General features: G+C 47.1%; 1 protein-coding gene across 1 annotated transcript; it reads left to right on the top strand.

Annotated features, from left to right (window-relative positions):
* Positions 1–5,636: 5,636 nt before the first annotated feature.
* On the top strand, positions 5,637–24,100 carry Med9 (mediator complex subunit 9). Its single transcript, XM_004669053.2, has 2 exons — positions 5,637–5,925; positions 22,595–24,100. The coding sequence occupies exons 1-2, from the start codon at positions 5,711–5,713 to the stop codon at positions 22,809–22,811; spliced, it is 432 nt and encodes a 143-aa protein (XP_004669110.2). The 5' UTR covers positions 5,637–5,710; the 3' UTR covers positions 22,812–24,100.
* The last annotated feature ends 418 nt before the right edge of the window (positions 24,101–24,518 follow it).

Genomic DNA, 24,518 nt, shown 5'->3' with positions numbered 1-24,518 from the left:
TTCACTTCAGCCATGATTGCTGCTTTTTTTTTTCTTGTTTAAGTCAGAAAACTCAACTTTCATGTGGTTTTTCCCACTTGCCCCGACACTCCAAGTGATGAAAAGGAAAGAATGAATCACATGTAGAAATAGAGCTTTGATGAACAAGTCTCCAGTCACACAATGACCTGATTGGTTTAAAAGCCCTACAGTGTTTGTCAGACCGAGTGATGACTATTTTTGGACTCTACGTAACAGAATTATATCACAAGCATGTCCTTGGGCATTTGTGATGTAGGTCCACTCTGAAAATCTGAAAGGTTGAGCCTGATTTTTGTTTTTGCTCTCAGCAGAGCAACTTTATAGCTAAAACAGTATATACTGTGTGCCATATTTATCCCAACAATGGGCATCGCAACTTTCCAGGGAGAAGAATTCTGTTGTAGTTAGGTTCACGTTGCTGGCAGAAATCACCCGACCAAGAGCAGCTTGTAGGGGGGAAAAATGCTTAATTTGGCTTACAGGCTTGAGGGGAAGCCCTATGATGGCAGGGGAAAATGACAGCATGAGCAGAGGGTGGGCATTACTCCCTGGCCAACATCAGGTGGCCAACAGCAACAGGAGAGTGTGCCAAACACTGACAAGAGGAAGCTGGCTATAACACCCATAAGCCTGCCCCCAACAATACACTGCCTCCAGCAGGCATTAATTCCCAAATTGGTATCAACTGGGAACCTAGCATTCAGAACATATAAGTTTATGGGGGACACCCGAATCAAACCACCACATTCCACCCCTAGCCCCCATATACTGATACCATACATGATATAAAATGTAAGGTAGTTATCTAACTTTAAAAATCCCTATAGTTTTTAATCAACCCCAATAATATTCAAACATTCCTATAGTCCAAGATCTTTTAACTAAGCTACAATACTAACCCCTGCACCCCCCCAAAAAAAACCATGAGGACACAATAAATACACTGTAAAAGATGGCGTTGGGAATAGCAAAGAAATAGTCAACCAATACAAGATTTAAACAGGGCAAACATCAAACTCTGTAGCTTCAAGTCCAAGAACTCTAGTCAATGACAAATCTCTAAGTCTGATAATTCTAATCAATGGCAAGTCTCTGGAATTCCAATTCTGCCCCTCTAGCTAGGCTACTCACAGTCCCAGGAAACTTCATCTGGTTCCAGCAGCTCTCTTTGGCAGCCATCTCATAGTCCTGGCATCTCCACTGGGTCTCTGCTGTAATCCACGGTTCATCCTCATGGCTCCATCGGGCTCCACGCAGGTAATCCAACAAACCTGCTTCACACTGCCCATGGCCATTTCCAAAACACAGAACCATGCTGCAAATTCAATGAACCTCTCTTTCCTACATTTGTTATACTCCATAATACCAGGTGGGCTGCCAACTTGTTAATCTAAGGAGGACTAAAGCAGACTTTGAAGAACTGGACACTCTGTTAGCATTTAGGCCCCTTCAAAATACTCTGCATTCTTTCTGTTGTTCCAGTGCAGGTCAGCTGGTCTAATCTCAGTGGTTTTAATCTCTCAATTACAGCTGAACAGGCAGCAAGTTCAGCCAAAAGTCTTCTTTCTGTGCCATTTCCTTCTGCACACACCAGTTGGTTTTTATGCAATGCAACCCTGCACAAGTACTCAGGATATGGGCATAACAGCAAGCCTCCCACACAAACTGCTTCTAGCCCAGTCCAGGCAAAATTCTTTCTCACTCTCACAAGCCAAACTTCATAGTCCATAGTTCTTGCTGCACTCAGGTCTTTCAACTCTGACCAGAATAGTCCATCAAACTGTACTTACAGCACTGCAAGGCATCTCTTAGGCTGATTTCAAATTCGTCCACATTCTTCCTGCAAAGCAGTTCCAAAAGACCAAAGCCACACAGTCCATTTTCTAGCAGCTACAACCCACACTTCTGGTATCAACTTTATTGTCACAGTCAGGTTCATGTTGCTGGCAGAAAACATTCGACCAAGAGCAGCTTGTGGGAAAAAAGGGTTCATTTTGGCTTATAGACTTGAGGGGAAGCACCATGATGGCAGAGGAAAATGATGGCATGAGAAGAGGGTGTACATTACCTCCTTGCCAACATCAGGTGGCCAACAGCAATAGGAGAGTGTGCCAAACACTGGCAAGAGGAAGCTGGATATAACACCCATAAGCCCACCCCCAATAATACTGCTTCTAGGAAGAGCTAATTCCCAAATCGCCATCAGCTGGGAACCTAGCATTCAGAATACCTAAGTTTAGGGGGACACCTGAATCAGACCACCACACACTCTTAGGATTCCATTTTGCTGATGAAGAAAGTGAGGTTCAAGAAAGCTGACTGGGGGCTAGAGGGATTTCTCTGTGGTTAAGGTGCTTTCCTGCAAAGCCCAGTGAACTGGCTTCAATTCCCCAGTATCCACATAAAGCTAGATGCACAAAGTGGATAATGCATCTGGAGTTTGCTTGCAGTGGCTAGAGATCCCGGCGTGCCCATTCTCTTCTCTATCTGCCTCTCTCTCTTCTTCAAATAAATAAAATAAATAAAAATTAACGAAAAAGAAAGTTGACTAGCTTATCCCATGCTGTATAGCCAGAGTCCATGTAGCAAACCCCTTGTGCCCAGCTCCATGGTGGCAGGGAAAATAATGGCATGAGCAGAGGGTGGACATCACCTACTCATTAACATCAGGTGGTCAGCAACAGGACAGTGTGCCAAACACTGGCAAGGGGAAACTGGCTATAATACCCATACACTGCCTCCAGGAGCCATTAATTCCCAAATCTCCATCGGCTGGGAACCTAGCATTCAGTACACCTAAATTTGTGGAGGACACCTGTATCAAACCACCATACTAAGTTAAACATAATATACTATTTATTTATTTTTCTTTTTTGAGGTAGGGTTTCACTCTAGCTCAGGCTCTCTTGGAATTCACCATGTAGTCTCAGGGTGGCCTCGAACTCACGGTGAGCCTCCCACCTCTGCCTCCCGAGTGCTGGGATTAAAGGCGTGCGCCACCACACCTGGCAATATACTATTTATTAACTTCACTTCATTTTGTAGTGTGGCTACTAGGAAGCCACTCACAGTTATGACACATGTTGTATTTCTCTTGAAGAGTGCTGATAAAGACCATTTCTCTTCTTTTTATTTATGTATTTCCCAGGAGACACTGAGGGAGAGAGGGAGAGAGAGTGAGAGGGAGAGAGAATGAGAATGGGCACACTAGGGTGTCTAGCTACTGCAAACCGACTGCAAATGTATGCACCACTTTGTGCATCTGGCTTTATGTAGGTACTGGGGAATTGAACCTGGGTCATTAGGTTTTGCAGGCAAGTGCCTTAACCACTGAGCCATCTCTCCTACCTGAGATCACTCCTCTTTTTAAATGAAATAATACTTAAATAATTAAGATGGGCTGAGCCATCTTCTAACCCACTAAGCCTGATCTTTCAACCACCAACCTGATAGGTCAAGGCACTCTGAGCAGGTGTGTGAACCTGCCCAAGAGAGCGATGGCTATAGTTTAACTCAATGAAGCCTCTGTGACCTTCCTTTTACAGCTCACTGGTGCCCTGCACTCTTTAACTTTTTGCAGAATGGTTATACAGATGCACACTTTTGCAGCAATTTCAGCCTTAATGAAGCCAGCACAGGGAGCAATTCTCCAACAGCCACTTGCAACGTTATGAAGTCAGCTTTACTCTTTGCCACTAATTATATTAACTATTTTTAGGGCAAACTGTCAATGAACTATACTTAGTCATGTTTCCTATGTACCCCACTTATTGTTGTTAGCCATGTCTATTTATACCTGAAGTGTTTGGGTTTTTTAAAGAGATGTCCTCATTCTGCCAACGATGAAGTTGAGGCTTCTAATTAAGTTATAAAAAAAAAAACACACTGGGAGGGAAAAGATGACGTGTTGCTACGGGAATATTATTGATGACTATTGGACTGCTTCTTGAACTCTGAATTAAAGCTAGTTTTCACAGTTTGAATCACAAAGTTACAGAACAGGGAGGAGGAACCTGTGGTCACTGAAGTACAGGTTTTCGAACATAGACTTGGTTTAAGTAAACTTTGTGATCATGTGACTCTGAGGCTCACATAATAGCCATACTGACACTTTTTTTTTTTCAAGGTAGGATCTCACTGTAGCCCAGCCTCACTTGGAATTTACTCTGTAGTCCCAGGCTGGCCTCAATCAAACTCATAGTGATTCCTCAGCCTCCTGAGTCCTGGCATTAAAGGCATGTGCCACCACACCTGGGCTTCACAGCCATTTTGAGCTTCAGTTTCCTCCTCTATCAAATGACAGTTCTTTCGTGGCGTCAGTGAGATAGGGGTTGTTACTGCTGCTTGATACTACTTTCGTCCCACTGTGGCTGTGCTAGCTGCTGATACTATTACTGTTTTACCCCTCACCATTGTTATTTCCCCAGATGAGTCCAAAGGTTGTTGCAGGTTGTACCGTCTTCTAGCACACCTGAATCTATTCTTACAGGCCCAGAACTCTTTTTATTTTTACATCATTTAAAATATTTTACTTATTTATTTGAAAGAGAGAGAGAGCGAAAACCAGTGTATCAGGGCCTCCAGCCACTGATAATGAACTAGAGACACACGTGCCACCTTGTGCATCTGGCTAACATTGGTACTGGGGAATTGAACCCAGGTCTTTATGCTTGCCAGGCAAGTGCCTTAACCACTAAGCATTCTCTGCAGCCCTCTCCCAGGCCTCTTAGAAAGTCGTCCTTTTGGGGGAAAATGTCCGTGTTTAGAAGAAAACCCTGCAACCTCTGGCACCCGCTTGCCTTCACTCTGGGTAGCTCTGTAAAGCAAGCTGTGCTGAGATCCATAACTGAAGACCCAATGGCACACCTCTAATGTCCCCTTGCCCAAGGCTCCGCCTCCCCATCCCTTCCTAATGTGCCTGATGACACCATCTCTGCTGTCCTTGGGAGTGGCCACCATGGCCTTCCATGCTCCTGTCTTGCTTCTTGGAGGTAGGCTTCTTGCCCTCTTATTGACATGGCCGTGGACTGATAAGAAGTTCTCTGCCAGTTGATAACTTTCCTAGATCTGTCTTCTGTCTTGTGTGCTAAGCTTTAAGATGGTTGCTCCATTGACTGGCAACTTATCATACAGCTCCCATGCCATATTTGTTTTGAGAATTATAATTACAAGCTAATAGAACTGGCCCAGAGTCCTAGAAAAGTCTTTATGCAAGTGAGAATTTTTTTGGGTGGGGGGAGTCAACCATTTTGTGAGGTTAAAGTGTACTGTAGTTTCTGCCAAGACCTTTAACTAAATAAGAATAATTTAGAGGTGAGGGCTGGAGACATGGCTTGAATGCAAACCCTAAGAACACAGGTTCGATTCCCAAAGACCCACGTAAGCCAGGTGCACAAGGTGGCGCACGCGTCTGGAGTTCATTCTGCAGTGGCTGGAGGCCCTGGGTCCTGGGGAATCGAACCTGGGTCTCCGACTATTTAACAATCAATCCAGAGCGGCTCACGGGCAGGTCGCCTAGCAACACTGGACGCCGCATCCGCAGAGCGCACGCGCAGAGCCCCGCGGCCCGGCTCCCAGAGGCGCGCGGCGGTGACGTCACTTCCCCGCGACCCTCTCGGAGGCCGCTCCCCCCACCCCCCATTCCTCTTCCCCCGGAGTCTTACCGTTTGGCCCTCGGAATCCCCGAGGTATGTCCTCCGCTGGGGTGGCCGGCGGGCGACAGTCCGAGGATGCGCTGCCGCCGCCTCCCGAGCCGCCGCTGCCCGAGTCCAAAGCGCTGCCGCCGCCGCCCGTCGCCGCTGCCCCGGCGCAGCAGTCGCCCGCGCGGCGGCCCCAGTCACCCTCGGGCGTCAAGGAGGAGGAGAACTACTCCTTTTTACCCTTGGTTCACAACATCATCAAATGGTAAGGGCCTAGGAGGCGCCGAGCCACCGACCTGGCTTCTCGCCCTCTGGTGCCACGGTGTGCCAAAGCTGCCAAGGCCTGGGAGGTCTGGGCCACGCCCCTCCCCCATTTCGCCGACGGGGGAAACTGAGAGCTCCGGCAAGAAGCGCCCAGGATCGGGTCTGTCAGCTTTGCAACTTCCTCGGGCCCGGAGAGTGGCGACGTGCCCAACGCACGGGAGCTGTGGTGCCCGCTCCTGTTTGCGTTGCATTTTGGGGTCGGGACAGAGGCACCAAGACAAATGTTAAGACTGTTGTAACTGGTGAGAGAGAGCAAGAGGCAGGCAGAGGGGAGAGAGGACGGAGAAAGGGGACGCGGGTGCCGAGGAGAGAACAGGAGAGCCCAAGAAAGCAAGAGAGGGAAGAGGAGGGCAAGTGCTCTGCGAGGGGGGAGCTTTGGGTGATGTGTTGAGTAAGGGACCAGGGGATATGGTTTTTCAGTCTTCTCTGCCCCAAAGTAGCCTTAGTTATAACAGGAGGTGGTCCAGAAGCCCACACCTAGTCTAGGCTTGGTCAGATGTGAGGTGAGAAAGAGCTACAATCTCTCAGTGAAATGTCTGGGAAATGAGACTGAAGGCCTTAAACACATAGCCTTACTTTTTTTTTTTTTTTAAGTGTGTGTGTGTGTGTGTGTGTGTGTGTGTGTGTTTGAGAGAGAGAGAGGAGAGAGAATGGGTGCACCATGGCCTTTTGTTTCTGCAAACAAACTTCAGATGCATGCTCCACTTTCTGTATCTGACTTGACTTAGGGGCTGGGGAATTGAACCCTGGCCTTCAGGTATTGCAAGCAGGTGCCTTTAACCACTGAGCCATTCCTCCCACTTGGGAAGGTAATTTCATACACCAGTTTTAGTTCACTTGAGTTTTGATTGGTCACATGAAACCATATGTAGAATTTTCCACTTGTGCCATTATGTGGGCACTGAAAAGCTTTTGGATTTTGGTAAATTTCAGATTTTCAGATTAGAGATACCTTTTATTCAGTTTAGTTCCCTTTTCAACAGATAGGCAACATGTTGTCTATGTGAAACACAGCTAAGCACTATGGATGTACACAGGGAAGGAACTAGCTTTTAAAAATATTTATTTTTTAATATTTTATTTACTTATTTGAGAGAGAGAGGAAGAGGCAGAGAGAGAGAAAGAGAGAATGGGCAGGCCAAGGCCTCTAGCCTCTGCACATGAAATCCAGATGCATGTATGTGTCCCCTTGTGTATCTGGCTTATGTGGGTCCTGGGGAATCAAACTGGGGTCCTTAGGCTTCATAGGCAAATGCCTTGACCACTAAGCCGTTCAGCCTTATTTATTTGAGAGAGAGAAAGAAAAAAGCAGACAGAAAGAGTATGAGCACACCAGCGACTCCTGTCACTGCATATGAACTCCACTTTGTGCATCTGGCTTAAAGTGGGTACTGGAGAATTGAACCTAGGATGTCAGGCTTTGCAAGCAAGTGCCATTAAACACTGAGCCATCTCTCCAGCCCCAAAAGCTAACTTTTTTCCTGGTTTTCCGAGTTAGGGTCTCACTCTAGCTCAGGCTGACTTGGAATTCACTATGTAGTCTCAGGGTGGCCTCGAATTCACGGTGATCCTCCTACCTCTGCCTCCTGAGTGCTGGGATTAAAGGCGTGTGCCATACGCCCAGCTTAACTTTTTTTTTTTTTTTTTTTTACCTTCATAGGGCTTGCTAGTTATAAGCAAAGGAAAAACAACCGTGGATAGCTTATACTTTTTAAAAATTAAGAGAGCAGTTAGTATGATGGAAAACATTTGAGGAAAGAAAGATGTTACCAGAGCCTCCAGCCATTGCAAATGAACTCCAGATGCATGCACCCCCAGTGTATCTGGCTTACATGGGTTCTAGAGAATCGAACCAGGATCCTTTGGCTTTGTAGGCAAATGCCTTAACTGCTAAGCCATCTCTCCAGTCCTGGCCTATGTTTTTTTTATTATTTATTTTGAGAGAGAGGGGAGGGGAGAAAATTGGCACACCAAGGCTTCTAACCTCTGCAGTTGAACTCCAGACCTTGTGTGTCTGGCTTACATGGGCTCTGAACCTGGGTCCTTAGGCTTTGTAGGCAAGTGCCTTAACCGCTAAGCCATTTCACCAGCCCAGCCTAATTAGCTTAGTTTTTAAAATATTTTATTTTTATTTATTTGACAGGGGGGAGATAATAGCTGAGTCAGGGCCTCCAGCCACTGCAAATGAATTCCAGATGTATGCACCCCCTTGTGCATCTGGCTAACTTGGGTCCTGGGAAATTGAACCGGGTCATTTGGCTTTGCAGGCAAATGCCTTAACTGCTAAGCCATCCCTCCAGCTCTACATTAGTTTTTAAGTGGTCTTCCAAACTTAATTGTATCTCAAAAGAATAAGAACATGTTCTAAGAAGTACATTACTGCTAAACATTTATCTTAAAGTTTATTTTGATAAACTTAGGTGGTACTCTAGTCACTTCTAGGGCCTCTTCATGCATGGGGGGGGTGTATGAAGCTGCAGCTGGTGTAGTAAAGCATCCTGTTCTACAGGGAACTACCTTTCTTTTTGCTTTCTCCCCTTCCTCCTTTCTTCCCTCCCCTCCAAGCTACATCTCCAACCTCTTAAGTCTTGCTTGCTTCCTTGATTTTTTTTTTTTCTGGAGGCAGAGTCTCTAGCCTGGGACCTGGAACTCACTCTGTAGCCCAAGCTGATCTCAAACAGCAATCCTCCTACCTCAGCCTCCAAAGTGCTGGGATTATAGGCATGAGCTTTTTAGCTTTTCTCTCCCTCCCTTTATTTCTTATTTTTCTTTTTTCTTATTTATTTGAGAGACAGAGGCAGAGAGAGAATGGGCATGCCAGGGCCCTCAGCCACTGCAAACTCCAGATGCATGTGCCCCCTTGTGCATCTGGCTTACACATGGGTCCTGGAGAATTGAACCAGGATCCTTGGCTTTGCAGGCAAATGCCTTAACCGCTAAGCCATCTCTCCTGCCCTTCTTTTTTTTTAAGACAGGGTTTTGCTACCTAGCTTTGACTACTTGTGCTCCTGTTTCAGTCTCCTGATGCTAGGACTACAGGTATGTGCTACCACACTCAGTGACCTTTTTAAATAAGTAGTGTGCTTTAAAGTAACAGTTAAAAGTACAGCTTAAGCCGGGCATGGTGGTGCACACCTTTAATCCCAGCATCCGGGAGGCCGTGGTAGGAGGATCACTGAGAGTTCAAGGCTGCCCGGAGACTACAGAGTGAATTCCAGATCAGCCTAAGCTAGAGTGAGACCCAACCTCAAAGAAAAATAAAAGTACAGCTTAAGCTGAGTGTGGTGGCACATGCCTTTAATCCCAGCCCTGAATTCAAGGCCAGCCTAAGAGACAGAATGAGTTCCAGGTCAGCCTGGGCTAGAGAGAGACCCTACTTTAAAAAGAAAAAAAAGCGGGGAGGGAGGAGCCAGGCGTGGTGGCACATGCCTTTAATCCCAGCACTCGGGAGAGGTAAGAGGATCACTGAGAGTTCAAGGCCACCCAGAGACTACAAAGTGAATTCCAGGTCAGCCTGGGCTAGTGAGACCTACCTCGAAAAACAAGCAAACAATGACAACAACAATAACAAAAGGCTGGAGAGATGGCTTAGTAGTTAAGGTACATGCCTATGAAGCCTAAGGACCCAGGTTTGATTCTCCAGGTCCCATGTCAGCCAGATGCACAATAATGGCACTTGTGTCTGGTGCTCTTTTGCAATGGCTAAGGGGCCCTGGCATGCCCGTTCTTTCTCTCCCTCCCTCTGTTTTTAATAAATAAATAAAAATAAAATCTTGGGCTGGAGACATAGCTTAGTGGTTAAGGTGTTTGCCTGCAAAGCCAAGGACCTCGGTTCAACTCCCCAGAACCCACGTAAGCCAGATGCACAAGGGGGCACATGCATTTGGAGTTTGTTTGCAGTGGCTGGAGGCCCTGGTGTGCCCATTTTCTCTTTCCCTCTCTCTGCCTCTTTCTCTCTCTCTCTCTCAAATAAATAGATAAAAATAAAGTTAAAAAATAAAATCTTTAATAAAAAATTTAAGTCCTTTAAAAAAAGTACAGTATAATAAACACATAAACCAGTAACATAGTCATTTAATAGCAAGTATTACATACTGTTCTTAATCATATATGCCATACTTTTATAATCTGGAAGTATTATCAGTTTGTTCACACCAATGTCATTTTCTGGAAGGAAAGAGACCCTGAAAGGGAGAGACTTCTTCCTCCAAGAAAAGCCGCATCAGTTAATTTTAAGAGAGTGAAACATGTACTCTTATTCAGAATCTTTTACATTTTACTCATACATATGTGACCAGCATCCCAGGCCACTGGGCATGGGAAGAACACTGCTGTAAGGAAGACAGGGCCCAAGGGGGCAGTGTGATCAGAAAGGTCAACTGCTGGCATCACCATGGAAAAGGATGGGCTAACGCTCAGTGTGATGTGTTGGTGTTGAGCATGAATCCAAGGTAGCAACTGGGGAACTGAAGGCAGCCCTTCGCTTACAGGAGGCAGCCTTTGGTTTGGGAGGGCTGAGCAGCTAGCAGAACTACAGTCCTGGCAGCCTGACCAGAGAGGTGAGGGCCGCAGCAGGGCCAGTGGTCCAAGATGGCCCTCTTCGACACTGATCCCATGGTCCTGTGCTTTCCTCAGCACTCCTTGGACTGTGTTTGCCTCATGCTGCGGATGAGAACGAGTCAGACCTGAAGTAGAGATATAGCCTTTCTTGTTCCAAAGAGCTCAGCACCAAGTCATTAGTTGTTTCTTAAAAACTACTTAGGCCTGGGGAGATGGCGCTTAAAGGCTCTTGCTCCACAAGCCTGCTGGTGGGAGTTTGAATCCCTAGCACCTCTGTGAAGCCTGGTGCAAAAGTGCTTGGGCCTGTAATCCCAGCGTGCCTACAGCAGTGGGAGGCAGAGCTGGGAGACTCCCTAAGCTCACGGGCCCAGCTATTCGGCCTTGGCGGTGAAAACAAGAGCCATCTGGTCTCAAAGCAAGGTGGAAATAGAGGACTAACACTCTGGGGGTGTCTTCTGACCTCCACACACATGTTGTCCCCCACATACACATACGCACTTACACACATACATGATTATTTATAAAATGACTCTAGAGTATGGAAAATGCTAGCTGCTAGGAGTATACTCTTAAACTTCCTCCCAGAATCATCCATGCATGTGGCTTTTCAGAGACGGCGACACCAGGGTCTCCAGTGCCTTTTCTTTTCGAGGTAGGGTCTCACTCTAGCCCAGGCTGACCTGGAATTCACTATGGAGTCTCAGGGTGGCCTCCAATTCATGGCAATCCTCCTGCCTCAGCCTTCTGAGTGCCGGGATTAAAGGCGTGCACCACCATGCCTGGCTTTTTCCAGTGCCTTTTTGCTTAGTTTGGCTGCTCTGGACACTCTTCTGTATTCATGCAAAGATGTGCCAAGGTAAGGCAGCCGCAGAGCATTGGGGTTTCTGCAGTGGGTCTTTATGTGAGGGCGTCTGAGCAGCCTTGTGTGGGGAGCTGACGGTGAGGCCAGCTCTCTGCCATGGAAGTGTTACAGCAGGGGACATGCAGTTTGTATTTTGATGGCTGTTGATTGGTTTTGACTGACTCCTCCAAACTCTAGTCCTTGCACGTTGGGCTGCTGTGAAATGGCCCAGCCTGCCACCTAGAAAGCACTGAGACAAAGTAGCTGGCAGTGATCCCAGGAGTGTCCTTTGATGTAAACTGGGAAGTGGTCTGCCCTACACAGCTCCCTGCCCCAAACCTGGGTGATTGTCCACCATCATTTCGTAAACCTTCCAGTGACACTCACTGTATGAGGGTTTTGCTGATGCACTTGGTGCTACAGTGAGTACCTGTGTCTGTCCTGTCTCAGTGAGTTCTTGAGAATCTCTCCAAGAGACATTTCTAGCGATGGGATATGTGCATGTAACATTTTGGTCACTGTTAACCAAGTTTGGAAAGAAGACATGAGTTAATGCTTCCACCACAGTGCATTTCCTGCCTCCGCCATGCCTCTGTTGCCACCAGTCAGCTTTTAACTTTGACTAATCTGGTAGATCAGAATGGCTATGTTGACTGATAATTTTTATTACTTTAGGTAAAATGTGTGTGTGTGTGTATCAGAGTACATGTGGTGTGCTATGTATGGGATTTGCACTGTGTGCATGTGTGTGGAGGCTGGAGACCTTTAAGGGCCTTTCTCTATCGCTCAGTTACGTACTTGTGTACTCCCTTGAGATATGAGGTCTGTTCCTTAACCCAGAACTGCTGTTTAAAGTTGGCGATGGGACTTGGGAAGTGGCTTAGAGGTTAATACATTTGCCTGTGAAGCCTAAGGACCCTGGTTCAATTCTCCAGGACCCACTTAAGCCAGGTGCACAAGGGAATACATGTGTCTGAAGTTCATATGCAGTGACTAGAGGCCCTGGTGTGCCCATTCTCTCTATCTGACTCTTTCTCTCTCATAAATAAATAAACAATTAAATTAAAAAAATAAAGTTGTTGAACCCCAGCAATTCTCTGATCTCACCCCCTCCCCTGGGACTGGGATGATAGATACATGTGACTGTGTCCAGCGTTTTAGGTGGGCACTGGGGAAATTGCACTCTAGTAGTCTCTGGTCTTCCCGTGCCCTCATGCTTAAGCAGCAAGTGCTCTTAGCCTCTGCGCCATCTCCCCAGCCCTAAAGCATCTTTTCATACACAACTTTTGATGTTGCGTGTACTTTTCCCCATGTGCTGCCCATTCTCCTGGGAGGCCATGCTTCTTTTGAGGAGCTCTTGCCAGTCAGATGTAGTGTAAATTCACTCGTTGTTTTTCTTATCTTTGCTCATGGTCATCATTTCTATAGTCAGATTTGTTCAGCTTTTCCTTTATGATGCGTAAATGTGAGTCTGTGTTAGTTACTTCTCCCTGCGACAAAACAGTCAGTAGAAACAACCTCAGTGAGAAGGAGCGTCTTTGGGCTCACTGTTTCAGAATGGGAGGTTTGATGGAGGACAGGAGTGGAGAGAAGAATGGTCCAAAGACAAGGTACTCCCCCACCCCACCCCACTCCAGTACGTGCTCCAGGTGACCCGCTTCTTCCACTTAAGTCCCACCTCCTAAAATTTCCAGAATTTCCCAAAATAGTGTCACCAACCACGGAGCAAGTGTTAAAAACACGAGGCTGTGGGAGACATTTCCTATCCAGACCATAACTGACTCCACGTAGAAGGGCCTTGCAGCTGGGGTGTAGCTCAGTGCTAGAGCACAGCATGTGTACAGCCCTGACTTTCATTCCCAACACTGCAAAAAAAAAGAAAAAAGTTATAAATTAAGGTTGTATGGATAGTGATCTTTTCCCAGAATGCTTGTGCTCTGGCTTCTACTTTCATTTCCTAGGTGCTTCTGGGATTTATTTTGTGTTAACTGGGAGCAACTTTTCTCTCCACTGTCTGCCTCTTCCCCTGACCGTTGATTGAGTGTTCACTCTTGTCCCTGCTTGCGTTGCCGCCTTTGACACCCTGCACTGGACCCCATATGTCCTCTCATCTGTGTCTAGACCTTCTGCTCACCAGTACCAAGCTGTGTAAGTCCTGGGCGCTTCTTGCTCTACTTCCTTCCCTGACAAAGCCACTCTCCTTCCTTGCTCCTGCTCGTCAGTACTTCCCCATAGCATCTGGCCTTTCCTGACCAGTTTCCTAGTGGTCACAATGCTGTGACTAATGGAACATTTCCTCTTAACCTGAATTATACTTTATAGTCTGTTGACCCCAGTCATTATCCAGTACCAACGTCATTTTGGACCTTTGTAAGAAAAAATATTTTTATTTATTTATTTGCAAGCAGAGGAGAGAGAGAGGGAATGTGTGGGTAAGGGTGCATCAGGATTTCTTGCCACTGTAAATGAACTGCAGATGTATGTGCCCCTTTGTGCATCTGGTTTACGTAGGTACTGGGGAGTTGAACCTGGGTCTTCAGGCTTGCAAGCAAATGTCTTTAATTGCTATGCCATCCCTTCAGCCCTCATTTTGAATCTTTTTTTCTAATTTTGAATCTTAATCTTTATATTTTATTTATTTATTTGAGAGAGAGAGAGAGAGAGAAAATGAGAATATGGGCACTCCAGGGCCTCTAGCCACTGCAGAAGCACCACCTTGTGCATCTAGCTTATGTAGGTACTGGGGAATCAAACCTGGGTCCTTAGGCTTCACAGGCAAGCACTTTAACCACTAAGCCACCTCTCCAGCTCCATTAGTGGATCTTAATACTACTTTTTACTTGTGTGTGTAGTGTGGTGTATTCACACGTGTGCTGATGTACATACCCCATGCACACGTGTGGAGGCGAGAGGAGGGTGTCCTCCTCTGTTGCTCTACCACCTTATTTCCTTTAGACAGAGGCTCACTGAACCTGGAACTCATGCGAATTATTGGTTAGACTGAGTGACTGCCTCCTTCAGTGTTGGGGTTATAGGCACATGCAGCCAAGCCCATGCCTGGCTTTAAAAAATTTTTTCTTCCTTGTTTTTGTTTTGTTTTTTCAAGGTAGGGTTTTACTTTAGTCCAGGCTGACCTAGAATTCACTATGTAGTCTCAGCGTGGCCTCGAACTCTTGGCGATCCTCCTACCTCTGCCTCCCGAGTGCTGGGATTAAAGGCATGTGCCACCATGCCTGGCTAAATTTTATTTTTATTTTATTTATTTATTAGAGAGAGAGATACAGAAATAGGCAGGTAGAGAGAGAGAGAATAGGTGCACTAGGGACTCTAGCTACTGCAAATGAACTCCAGATACATGTACCCCCTTGTCCATTTGGCTTTCCTGGGTCCTTTGGCTTCCCAGGCAGGCGCCTTAACTGCTAAGCCATCTCTCCAGCCCTAAATTTACACACACACACACACACATATATATATATATTTTTTTTTTTTAAGAGAGAGCAAGAGAGAAAGAGAGGAAGGGAGAGATAATTGGTGTGCCAGGGCCTCAGCCCTGCAACTAAACTCCAGACACTTGTGCCATGTAGTGAGCATGTGTGACCTTGCACTTGCCTCACCTTTGTGTGTCTGGCTTATGAGGGTTCTGGAGTGTCGTATGTGGGTCCTTAGGCTTCGCAGGCAAACGCCTTGACCACTAAGTCATCTCTCCAGCCCATGCCCAGTTTTTCAGGTGCTGAGGATTGACCTCAGACCCTCATGCTTGCGCAACAAGCCCTCTTGCCTACTCCTTATCTCTGCAGTCCCGACAGCCACGTCTTGGAAGGCATCTGTGCTCACCACTACACCACCAACGCTCCTTCCACAAGTGTGCCAGGTCCATTTTTCTTTGCTCAGAATTCTGTAGGGTGTTGGACATGGTATAATCCCATCACTCAGGAGACTGAGACCAGATTGGGTTACATAATGAGACCATGTTAAAAAATCTCTAAGGGTTCTTTCCTTTCTAAATTGAGCTCAGAGTTGTTTTTATTTGGGGGGGGGTGTCAGTCTGAGGTAGGGTCACGCTTTAGCTTAGGATGACCTGGAATTCACTATGTAGTCTCAGAGTGGCTTCGAACTCATGGCGATCCTCCTACCTCTGTCTCTCAAGTGCTAGGATTAAAGGCTTGCACCACCAAGCCCGGTGAGCTCAGAGTTTTAATCCTGTATTTAGGGGTCTCAGCAGACCACCTCACATGCCTTGCCTGGGTCAACCACTGCAGAACTGATGGCTGCAAGTTCTGAGTATGCACTCATAATGAGAACCTTCGTATCGTGCAGGACTTGCCCAGAGGCTGCCTTCTGCACACAGCTCTGTGTGTCCAGTCTTCACCTCTACCCGTGGTCCTGTGTGGAGCCTGGGCACTGTGGCTGGGATAATCCTGCTTGTAGTTGGAGCCAGAACACAACTTCCCTTCCAGCATCTTTCTCATAGTTGAATAAATGATTCTAAACTATGTGTTCTCTGTGCCTGGTGGTACAGGCTTATAATCCCAGCTACTGGAGAGACTGAGGCAGGAGAATTGTAAATTCAGAGTCTTCTGAGCTACAGAGTGATTTCAAGGCCAGCATGGGCAAGTAAGTGAGGGTTTCTCAGAAAGTGAAAAGGGGGCTGGGGATGTATTTCAGCAGCAGAGTGCTTATCTGGCGTACAGGAGGCCCAGTACTGGGAGTGGGGAGACCTACTCATTTATGTTATTTTTGAATTTTTAAAGAATGAGGGAAGTGGAAAATAAAAATTTCATTTTATGCGTATAAGAACTATTGTGAGCCCAACTCTTGGAAGCCTTGCTTGGTATGTAGAGAAGCTCCTAAGGACCTGGATGATAAAGGAGCAATGAAGCAAGGTCTGTGAGATTGAGAGTAAGTCCGTTTTTCCCCTTTAGATTCAGCAAATCTGAAGCTGAGTCTGGAACTAAGTGTCCCGGCCTAGGAATTCTGAAGTGCGGCATCCTGGCTGCTTACGGCTTTTGACCCGCTCAGTGTATTCTGTCAGTATGGGTACCGCCACAATGGGGTTTTAATGAAATACTTTACCATTGTCAAATGTCATAGGCTGCTAACGGGTACGGGGGCTCCCTCGACCCTGCAGAGGTAGTTTAAGTTATGTATACCAAGCAACCTCCTGCCTGCCTGGGCTCCTGAAACAAGGTGGCTGCAACGGCAGGTCAGGAAGACCTCTTTCAGGGGAACAGGGTGCTGCTGACCTGTGTCCTCCCACGCACGGGCTTTCTGCCAGCTGAGCCCTACAGGGCTGCGTGGGAAGCGCACCATGGGCTGTGGGCGGGCTGCTCCGTCCTGCAGCTCTTTCTGCTCCCACCATCCCCTTCAGCTGTGTTGCGAGGAAGGGGAGCTGCCCACTGGTCCTGCCTGGAGGCTGCTTTGAAGAACTAGCTGCTCCCCAAGTCTCTTTTCTCCTGTGTCAGTTCACGTAGTCCCTGCTGTGTAACTGAACTGATCCAGTCCCCGCTGGGCTCTGTGGAGGCAACTTCCAGACCATTGAAAAACAAAGCAGGGGCTGGAGAGATGGCTCCGTGGTTAAAAACATTTACTTGCCAAGCCTAATAGCTGTGTGTGATTCCCCAGTACCTGCATTAAAGCCAGATGCAGAAAGTAGTGCATGCATCTGGAATTCATTGGCAGGAGGGCACGCCCATACTCTATGCTATGGGAGTGTGCCCTGGGAAGAGTAAGAGGTTGAGGGGCCTCAGAGAGGTGTTGGTGGCCTTCTTTACAGTTTGAACTTCCTATAGGTTTGGCAGGGGTTGAAAGTCCCTAGGTTTTAAGCAGCAGACTTGGGTTTGTAAAGGTAGGTTTGTAGCAGTAGGGTTAGGAAGGGGAGGACGTGGGTGTCCAGCGGGCAATGGGATTAGCAGTAGGGTTAGGAAGGGGAGGACGTAGGTGTCCAGCAGGCAGTGGCAGTGGTGGGGGCTGGCCGGTGCTGGGGAGTTTGAGTTGGCAGAAGCCCTGGCTGGGGAAGAGGAAGAGTGGCGTTAGAGCTCACCCAGTGTGGCGAGGGCTGCTGTCCAGCTGCGGCGGCAGGAGGTAGGCAGATGGAGGTGGCAGATGGAGGTAGTTGGTGGGCAGATGGAGGTGACAGATGGAAAGTCCACTTTGGATGCTCCTGGGCTCTTTGGACTCCAGGGAAAACGATCTCCTGGATGTTGGGAGGAGGGAGCTGGACTGCAGAAGGAGAGCGAGGAAGCTGCTGTGTGTGGATGAAGAGTCCAGGGGCATTTGGTAGAGCAGCTGTTCTCAGACTTCTCTGAGCAGCAGCACCTTTGTCATACATGCAGCCGTGTGGCAGGTGAAAGCAAGGGTGGGAGGCCGAGAATCCTTCCAGAGGCCTCATGGTGCTGACAGAACCACACCAGAGGAAACCAGATCACCGCTAGATGTGAGAGTGTCCAGTTAAGGAGGTGTTTGGGGTGGGATCTTGTTGTACTGCCTAGACTGGCCTTAAACCGCTGATCCTCCTGCCTCACATTCCCAAGAAGCTGGAATTACAAGTGTGTGCCACCATGCCTGGCTCAGAGCATTTTGGTAATATCTATCAAAAATTACATAACCTTTGACTCAGAATTCTCACTGGTAGGAAATTACCTTACCAGAATGGCTTACACTAGTACACAAAGACGTTCATTGCCAGACGGACAAGTTGCAAACATTCCGAACACCCACGCACAAATATATCACCATGCAATTATATATGTTAATGTGGAAACACTTCTAGCATGGATTAAGTGAAAAAGCAAGAATCTGAACCGCATTTAGTCATGTGTCTGTCAAATAGAAGTATGAACGTGTTTGTATCTGTACATTTTGAAGTGATCTGCAACAGTATACATATATGTTGGTGCATATTGTCTCTGGAACCTGGTACCAAAAGGACTTCCCTTTTCATTTTATTTTATTTATTTGCAAGGGGAGAGAGAGAGAGAATGAGTACATCAGGGCCTCTTGCCACTGCAGATGCACCCCAGATGCATTCACCACTTTGTTCATCTGGCTTTATATGGGTACTGGGGAACTGAACCCTGTCCATCAAGTTTTGCAAGCAAGTGCCTTTAATCTCTGAACCATCTCACCAAGCAGAACTTCCTTTTTCTAAGTCCTGATGGCTGTCACTTTTGAAATTCTCCCTTGGAGAGAGCAGTTAAGGGCACTGGCTTACAAAGCCTGATAGCCTGGGTTCGATTCTCCAGTACCCATGTCGAGCTGCATACACAAAGTGGTGCATGCATCTGGAGTGCATTTGCAGTGGCAGGAGGTCCTGACACTGCCATTCATATTTCTGCCCCTCAAATAAATAAATATATTTTTGAAAGAACTTCCTGACATCTGTGGCTGGACAGTTGGCTGGGGGGATATAGTGCTTGCCATGCAGCGCCGAGTACCTGAGTTTGGGTCCTCAGGCCGCACAGGAAAGCTGGAAGCTGTGGTGGGCTTCTAAACTCCCAGTGCATCTTCTCAAGAAAGAAGGCAGAGACAGGAGCGTTTCCTAGAGGCCCATGAACAGGGCAATGAACAGTGAGAGAAGAAATGGGTACCGAGGAGCCAGAGGACAGGGACCTCCATATGTACGTTATGGCACACATATGTCCAATGTACACACATACACATACACCAAATAAGAAGAATCTACCAAATGTTTAAAAGAGAACAATGATTTGGGGAGAATGAATGAAAGCCACTGGAGTTAGTGGAGCAGGAGAAGAAGCTGTGAACAGGGGAGAGGGCTGAGGTTCTCACTGTAGCCTAGGCTGACCTGGAACACTGTAGCGAGTCAGTAGGGATAAGGAGGGGATGAGTAACTGAGTGGGGTGGAAGTTTTGTAGAGAAAAATATGGGAAACCAAGTCAGATAGTACCCAGAGATCAAAAGAAGTGACTGTCAGGTTTGGGAGGACTTTGGCGTCAGTAGATCCCAGGGTTCCTTTTGCTTCTAGTTGCTAGTAGATATATGGCCCACTTTTTGCCAGTTTGCTTCTGTGATAAAGCACCTTTTAAAAAAATCAGAAAATCAGAGCATGATTTTTTTTTATTAGTTATGTACACAGTGTGTATACTGCCATGTTGGTACCATCGTTAGCCTCCTCCCTGTCCTCCCCCGTCTGCAGGGACCCTCCTCATTGGGAATATGGGTTGTGCATTGTGGGGGTAGCCATCAGTTATGGGTAGGAGGCAATGTCTCTGTGCATAATGACCCAACGTGTGGCTCTAACATTCTTTCTGCTCCCTCTTCTGCAAATTTCCCTGAGCCATGTTGGCTTCATTTTAGGTCTGCTTCGGTGATGAGGTCTTGGGAGCCTCTGTGTTTCTGGATATCTTGTTTGGTAGGAGTTGAATGTTCTCTGTGTCTGTCTCCTTCAGAGCGTCTTAGATGCATTAGCCTATCCCAGGCACATACCTAGATGTCTCTGTTGTCGTCTGGAAGGATGCTGTCCTCTGAGAACCCCCCACAGCTGTAGTATTTTTGCCCACTCTTTTCTTTAAAAAGCCTGAAACCAAAGTGCCCTGACTTTGCCCTTGTTTGTCTGACTTTCATCCTTGACCTGGTCTCTTTTTGTCCTTCTAAAGTTGGATGATGACTAACATTGAACACAAAGGCAGGCCCATTTAGAAATTTCTGCCTTTATTCGCTCAGTATTGGGTCTGATCCTTTTCTTTGGGCCTGGGTATTTCACAATCATCCTGGCATAGCAGGTGCCCACTTGGCTTGAGCCAGTTTCTGAATAGAGTGTTTTCCTCGCCTCAGGACTTCTGTGCTATTTACCACCACCAACTAGGGCAGGTTATCAGTTCAGCCGGAGAGGCCCCATCAGCCCAGCTCCCCTCCAGGTGGCTTTTCATATAGCTCCAGTTTCTTATTTGAAGGCCAACTCCTTCCCTAAAAAGGTCACCTGGTAAAGAATGGGCACTCGTGGAGTTTGGGGAGTTTTCACAAATGAGTTTCTTAATCGTGGCCCACTTCTTGCTTTCAGGATTCAGTTTTCTTTTGGGCCAGCTGGGTTTGCTTCAAGAACTGTATTACCATAAACTTCCACATTTTACTTTTCCATATGTTTTTGTTGTTTTTTAAATATTTTAATTTAAATTTATTTATTTGACCGAGAGAGAGGGAGAGATTGGGGGCACCAGGGCCTCCAGCCAGTGCAAACGAACTCCAGATGCATGTGCCCCCCTTGTGCATCTGGCTAATGTGGATCCTAGGGAATCGAACCAAGGTCCTTTGGCTTTGCAGGCAAACGCCTTAATTGCTAAGCCATCTCTCCAGCCCTGCTGTTTGTATTTTTTGATGTAGGGTCTTACTCCTAGCCCAGGCTTGAAATTATGTATCTCCAGGCTGGCCTTGAGCTTATGGCGATCCTCCTACCTCTGCCTCCTGAGTGTTGGGATTAAAGGTGTGCAATACTATGACAGCCTTACTTTTATATATGTTTATTTGCTTATTTGTATTTATGCTTATGTATCTTAGACTCATGTTATCTGAGCCAATTTCCCTAAAATTGCATCTTAGGGCTGGAGAGATGGCTTAGCAGTTAAGGCACTTGCCTGCAAAGCCTAAGAACTCATGTTTGAATCTCCAGGTCCCACGTAAGCCAGATGCACAGTGACACAAGTGCACAATGTCGCACATGTGCACAAGGGGGCGCACGTGTCTGGAGTTGGTTCGCAGTGGCTGAGGGCCCTGGCATGCCCATTCTCTCACTCTCTCATTCTCTGTCGCTTTCTCTCTCTCTCTCAAATAAGTAAAAAAAATTGTGTCTTAAATTCCAGCACACCCTTGGGGTGTGTGTGTGTAACAAAGCATTAGCACACATGCCCTCCAAGTCGAGTGCTCGAGAAGTCCAGATGGTTTCTGTTCAGGTTTGTGGGTACAGCAAGAGATTGAAAAACACTCAAACATGCTTCCTGGCTGGGATGAGGGTGAGCTCAGTGGCATGCCTGCCTAGCATGTGTGAGGGCCTGGCTCCATCCCCACTTGCCATTCTCCTAAGGCCTTGAGGCCCTTCCCTGGCACCTGAGAGAGGGCACAGTAATTGTATCTCTATACTGAGGGCATCAGATGGCAACAAGAAATGTTTGCTTGGGTGTTTATCTGGAAGAGGATTGATTCTGCCCATCTCTGAATCCAGAGCCATAGTGAACAGTGAGCAGCCCTGGTGGCCAGCTGATGGGTCTCCAGGAAAGACAGATATTTTCGTATAAGTGGAGGAATAACAGATAACAATCATAAATTAGCACAACCTGGGTTGAAATCTCCAACCCAGGATAAATATTTGTAAATGGAAGAAATAATCAGTGACAGTTTTCCCTCTCATACCTCAGTGGCATCTTTTTAGAACAGCTTACAAACTGACATTTCTTTCCATCTCAACTGCTTGTTTCCAAAGATTGTCCACTTAACTAGCTTGTAAAAATGTTAAGCATAGCCAGTAAGCTATTTCTTTGTTGTTAGGTGAGGATTTTCATTCTTGCTTTGCTTTTGGTCTGATGAGGACAGCAGTGGGGATGTCTGCAGCTGATCACAGCTGTGGAAGGAAGGGAAGGTCTGCTTCCAAAACGGACTTGACCCAGAGGCCAGGTGTTCACAGAATTGTGGTAGGGGAGGCTGTCTGAATCTACAGAAAAATTTCCAGTTGCTCATAAGTGATTTAAAATTTATAAGCAGCTTTATGGAAATTAGTCTTTATGATTCCAAGCCTAAACAAGGATCAAACTGCAGCTAAATTTAGGTTTCCATGGGTCAAATTAGATAAAATGGAGTATTTCAGCAAGATTTCTTTGACATTGGTTAGATGATGATTAGTAATAATGTGTTCATTCATTGAACCACACATCTGTGGACTTGCTTGCCAGACATTCATCTTCAGCAAGTTTTCCTTGAGGGTCTGCCAATAGGGAGACATGGGTGACAAGGGAGATGCAGTCCCTGCCCTCACGGGCAGAGTTTTAAGCATCTGATTTGGTGATTGTGCTAGGTAAGAGGGTGTTTTCATGACCTGACTTAAACCTACCTAAAGAACCAGTTGCTGTCCTCCAGGGTGCATAGCCTAGTCAGGAGACAGACACACCAGAGCCATCTTTAAGGGACCAGAGGATGCAGAGAGGAAGCCAGTGTGGGTGTTGAGCTGCACCTGTGAATGACCGACTGCCTTCTGCCTCTGCAGTATGGACAAAGACAGCCCAGACATCCACCAGGACCTGAACGCCCTCAAAACAAAGTTCCAGGAGATGCGGAAGCTCATCAGCACCATGCCCGGCATCCACCTGAGCCCGGAGCAGCAGCAGCAGCTGCTGCACAGCCTCCAAGAGCAAGTCAGGACCAAGAATGAGCTTCTGCAGAAGTACAAGAGCCTCTGCATGTTCGAGATCCCCAAGGAGTAGGGGCCAGGCTTCCAGAGCGACTGCGAGGGGCAAGAGACCCCACAACCTTGCTGTGCAGCTCCTTAGAGCCCAATGGGTTGTGAGGCCAAGTAAGGCCAGTGTGGTGCCTCAGTGGCTGCACTCAACCCTGACTCACAAAGTGACTTATTCCTGGGGAGGGGGAAGGGCAAACCCAAAAGAGCACAGTGGGAGAGAAGGCCATGCTCTCTCCCTCCCCTCAGCTCCTCACATCCCAGTGTGATCAGTACCAGGTACATACTGTTCCCATTAGCTGCAGTTTCATGAAACATTTGCATAAAATTCACTGGACAAATCAGGCCTGCGCTCAGATGGCATGGATTTAATATAATTTAAAAAGGCTGTGAGAGAATGAACATTGTTTTGAAAGGGCAGAGGGTGGGTGGTTTCTCCACAACAGTTGGGTTCCTTTTATTTTCAAGCTAGTGAACAGAGCTGTATCTGTGAGGGTGTCAACCCAGAGCCCTGCCAGGGGCCAACTCTAGCCTCCGGCCTCTGTGAGCTGTGCGCACCCTTAGCTCTTGCTCCCTTTGTCTCCTGTCACTCCAGAAAGGGCTGAGAAGAGCCAAAGCAGTGCTTCCCTTGGGAGGAAGAGAGCTAGGCCTTTGTCCTTCCCACGCAGGCTCAAAGAGCATATTGGGCAAGTGGCTGTGTCCTCAAATTCACATGCCCTGGATTACGACGTCATCTCCCCTCTGGCCTTGCTAAGGAGACATCCACACTTGCTGCCCGGCAAACAAAGGGTCCCTGTATGCTTTTAGTTGCGAAAGATGGTTGTGAGTGAAGGGCAAGGTGGATCTGGGCTTGGACACTCCACAGCCAGGTTCAAGTTGTGGTATCTGAGTAGCCCTTGTTGTGCCTAGCTATTCCCAGGGGGGACGTGGTGTGCTCTCCCTCCTGTGGCTGTCAGGCTGGGGGCAGGGCGGTCCTTCCTGAGCCCCAAGGATGAGGTGAGAGGTAACTCAATATTGTTTGGAGCTAGAAATGGGCACACAACCTGGGCTGCCCAGTTCAGGGGCTTAGCAGGTGCCTGCCAACATACTTGTTAGCAGGAGTGTTGAGTGAAAATGTGTTTAGCCAGGGGTTCCAGGTATTGCTTTTTAGCCACCAGTGAAGCCCCCCCACACACACACACACAGGTCTTTCTGTGAGGCAGAAATAAAAGGGTTTCTCAGGGATAGAGAGGTGGAATATTCCCTCCGTTGATTTGTGTGTTGATCTGCAACATTTCTCAAATGTGTAATTAAAAGTACTTTGCTCTGCTCTCAGGACACATGGTTTTTCTGTGTGGTTTTTGCAGTGTTGGGGATCAAAGCCAGGCTGTTGTACATTTTATACGAAGAATTACAGTGGTCTGTTGCTTGGATAGTTTAGAGGAAAATTTCCACTTTGCACCCTTCGCCAGCACACACATCCATTTAGCTAGTATAAAAACAGTAATTCCTTGGCAGCAGCAGCAGTATTTTCCCTGCAAGTAGCTCTAGACAGCCTGTCTGCCCATTGTTGAGGGGTGGGTCCCTTTTGGTAATTTGAAAAGGCGCAGTTCCTAGGGAGTGGCCCTCTGAAGCCTAGTGTTGAAATCCCACCCGAAGACAATACTCAGTCTCTAAGAACTGAATGACCTCTTGAAGCCACCAGATATTTTGCTCATTGGGTGCTGAGTCCACACTTGAACCTCGAGGCAACCCT

Source organism: Jaculus jaculus, chromosome 12, assembly GCF_020740685.1.
Source record: "Jaculus jaculus isolate mJacJac1 chromosome 12, mJacJac1.mat.Y.cur, whole genome shotgun sequence".
NCBI classification, from domain to species: domain Eukaryota; kingdom Metazoa; phylum Chordata; class Mammalia; order Rodentia; family Dipodidae; genus Jaculus; species Jaculus jaculus.
The sequence above is the reverse complement of the archived record's forward strand: the minus strand, read 5'-3'. Positions and strand labels throughout refer to the sequence as shown.

What these genes read in the sequence shown, in the direction of transcription:
- Med9 (XM_004669053.2), top strand. Translation starts at nt 5,711, where the DNA reads ATGTCCTCCGCTGGGGTGGCCGGCGGGCGACAGTCCGAGGATGCGCTG. An exon ending in GTTCACAACATCATCAAATG is followed by an intron (nt 5,926 to 22,594) that starts GTAAGGGCCTAG and finishes CTGCCTCTGCAG; the next exon opens with TATGGACAAAGACAGCCCAG.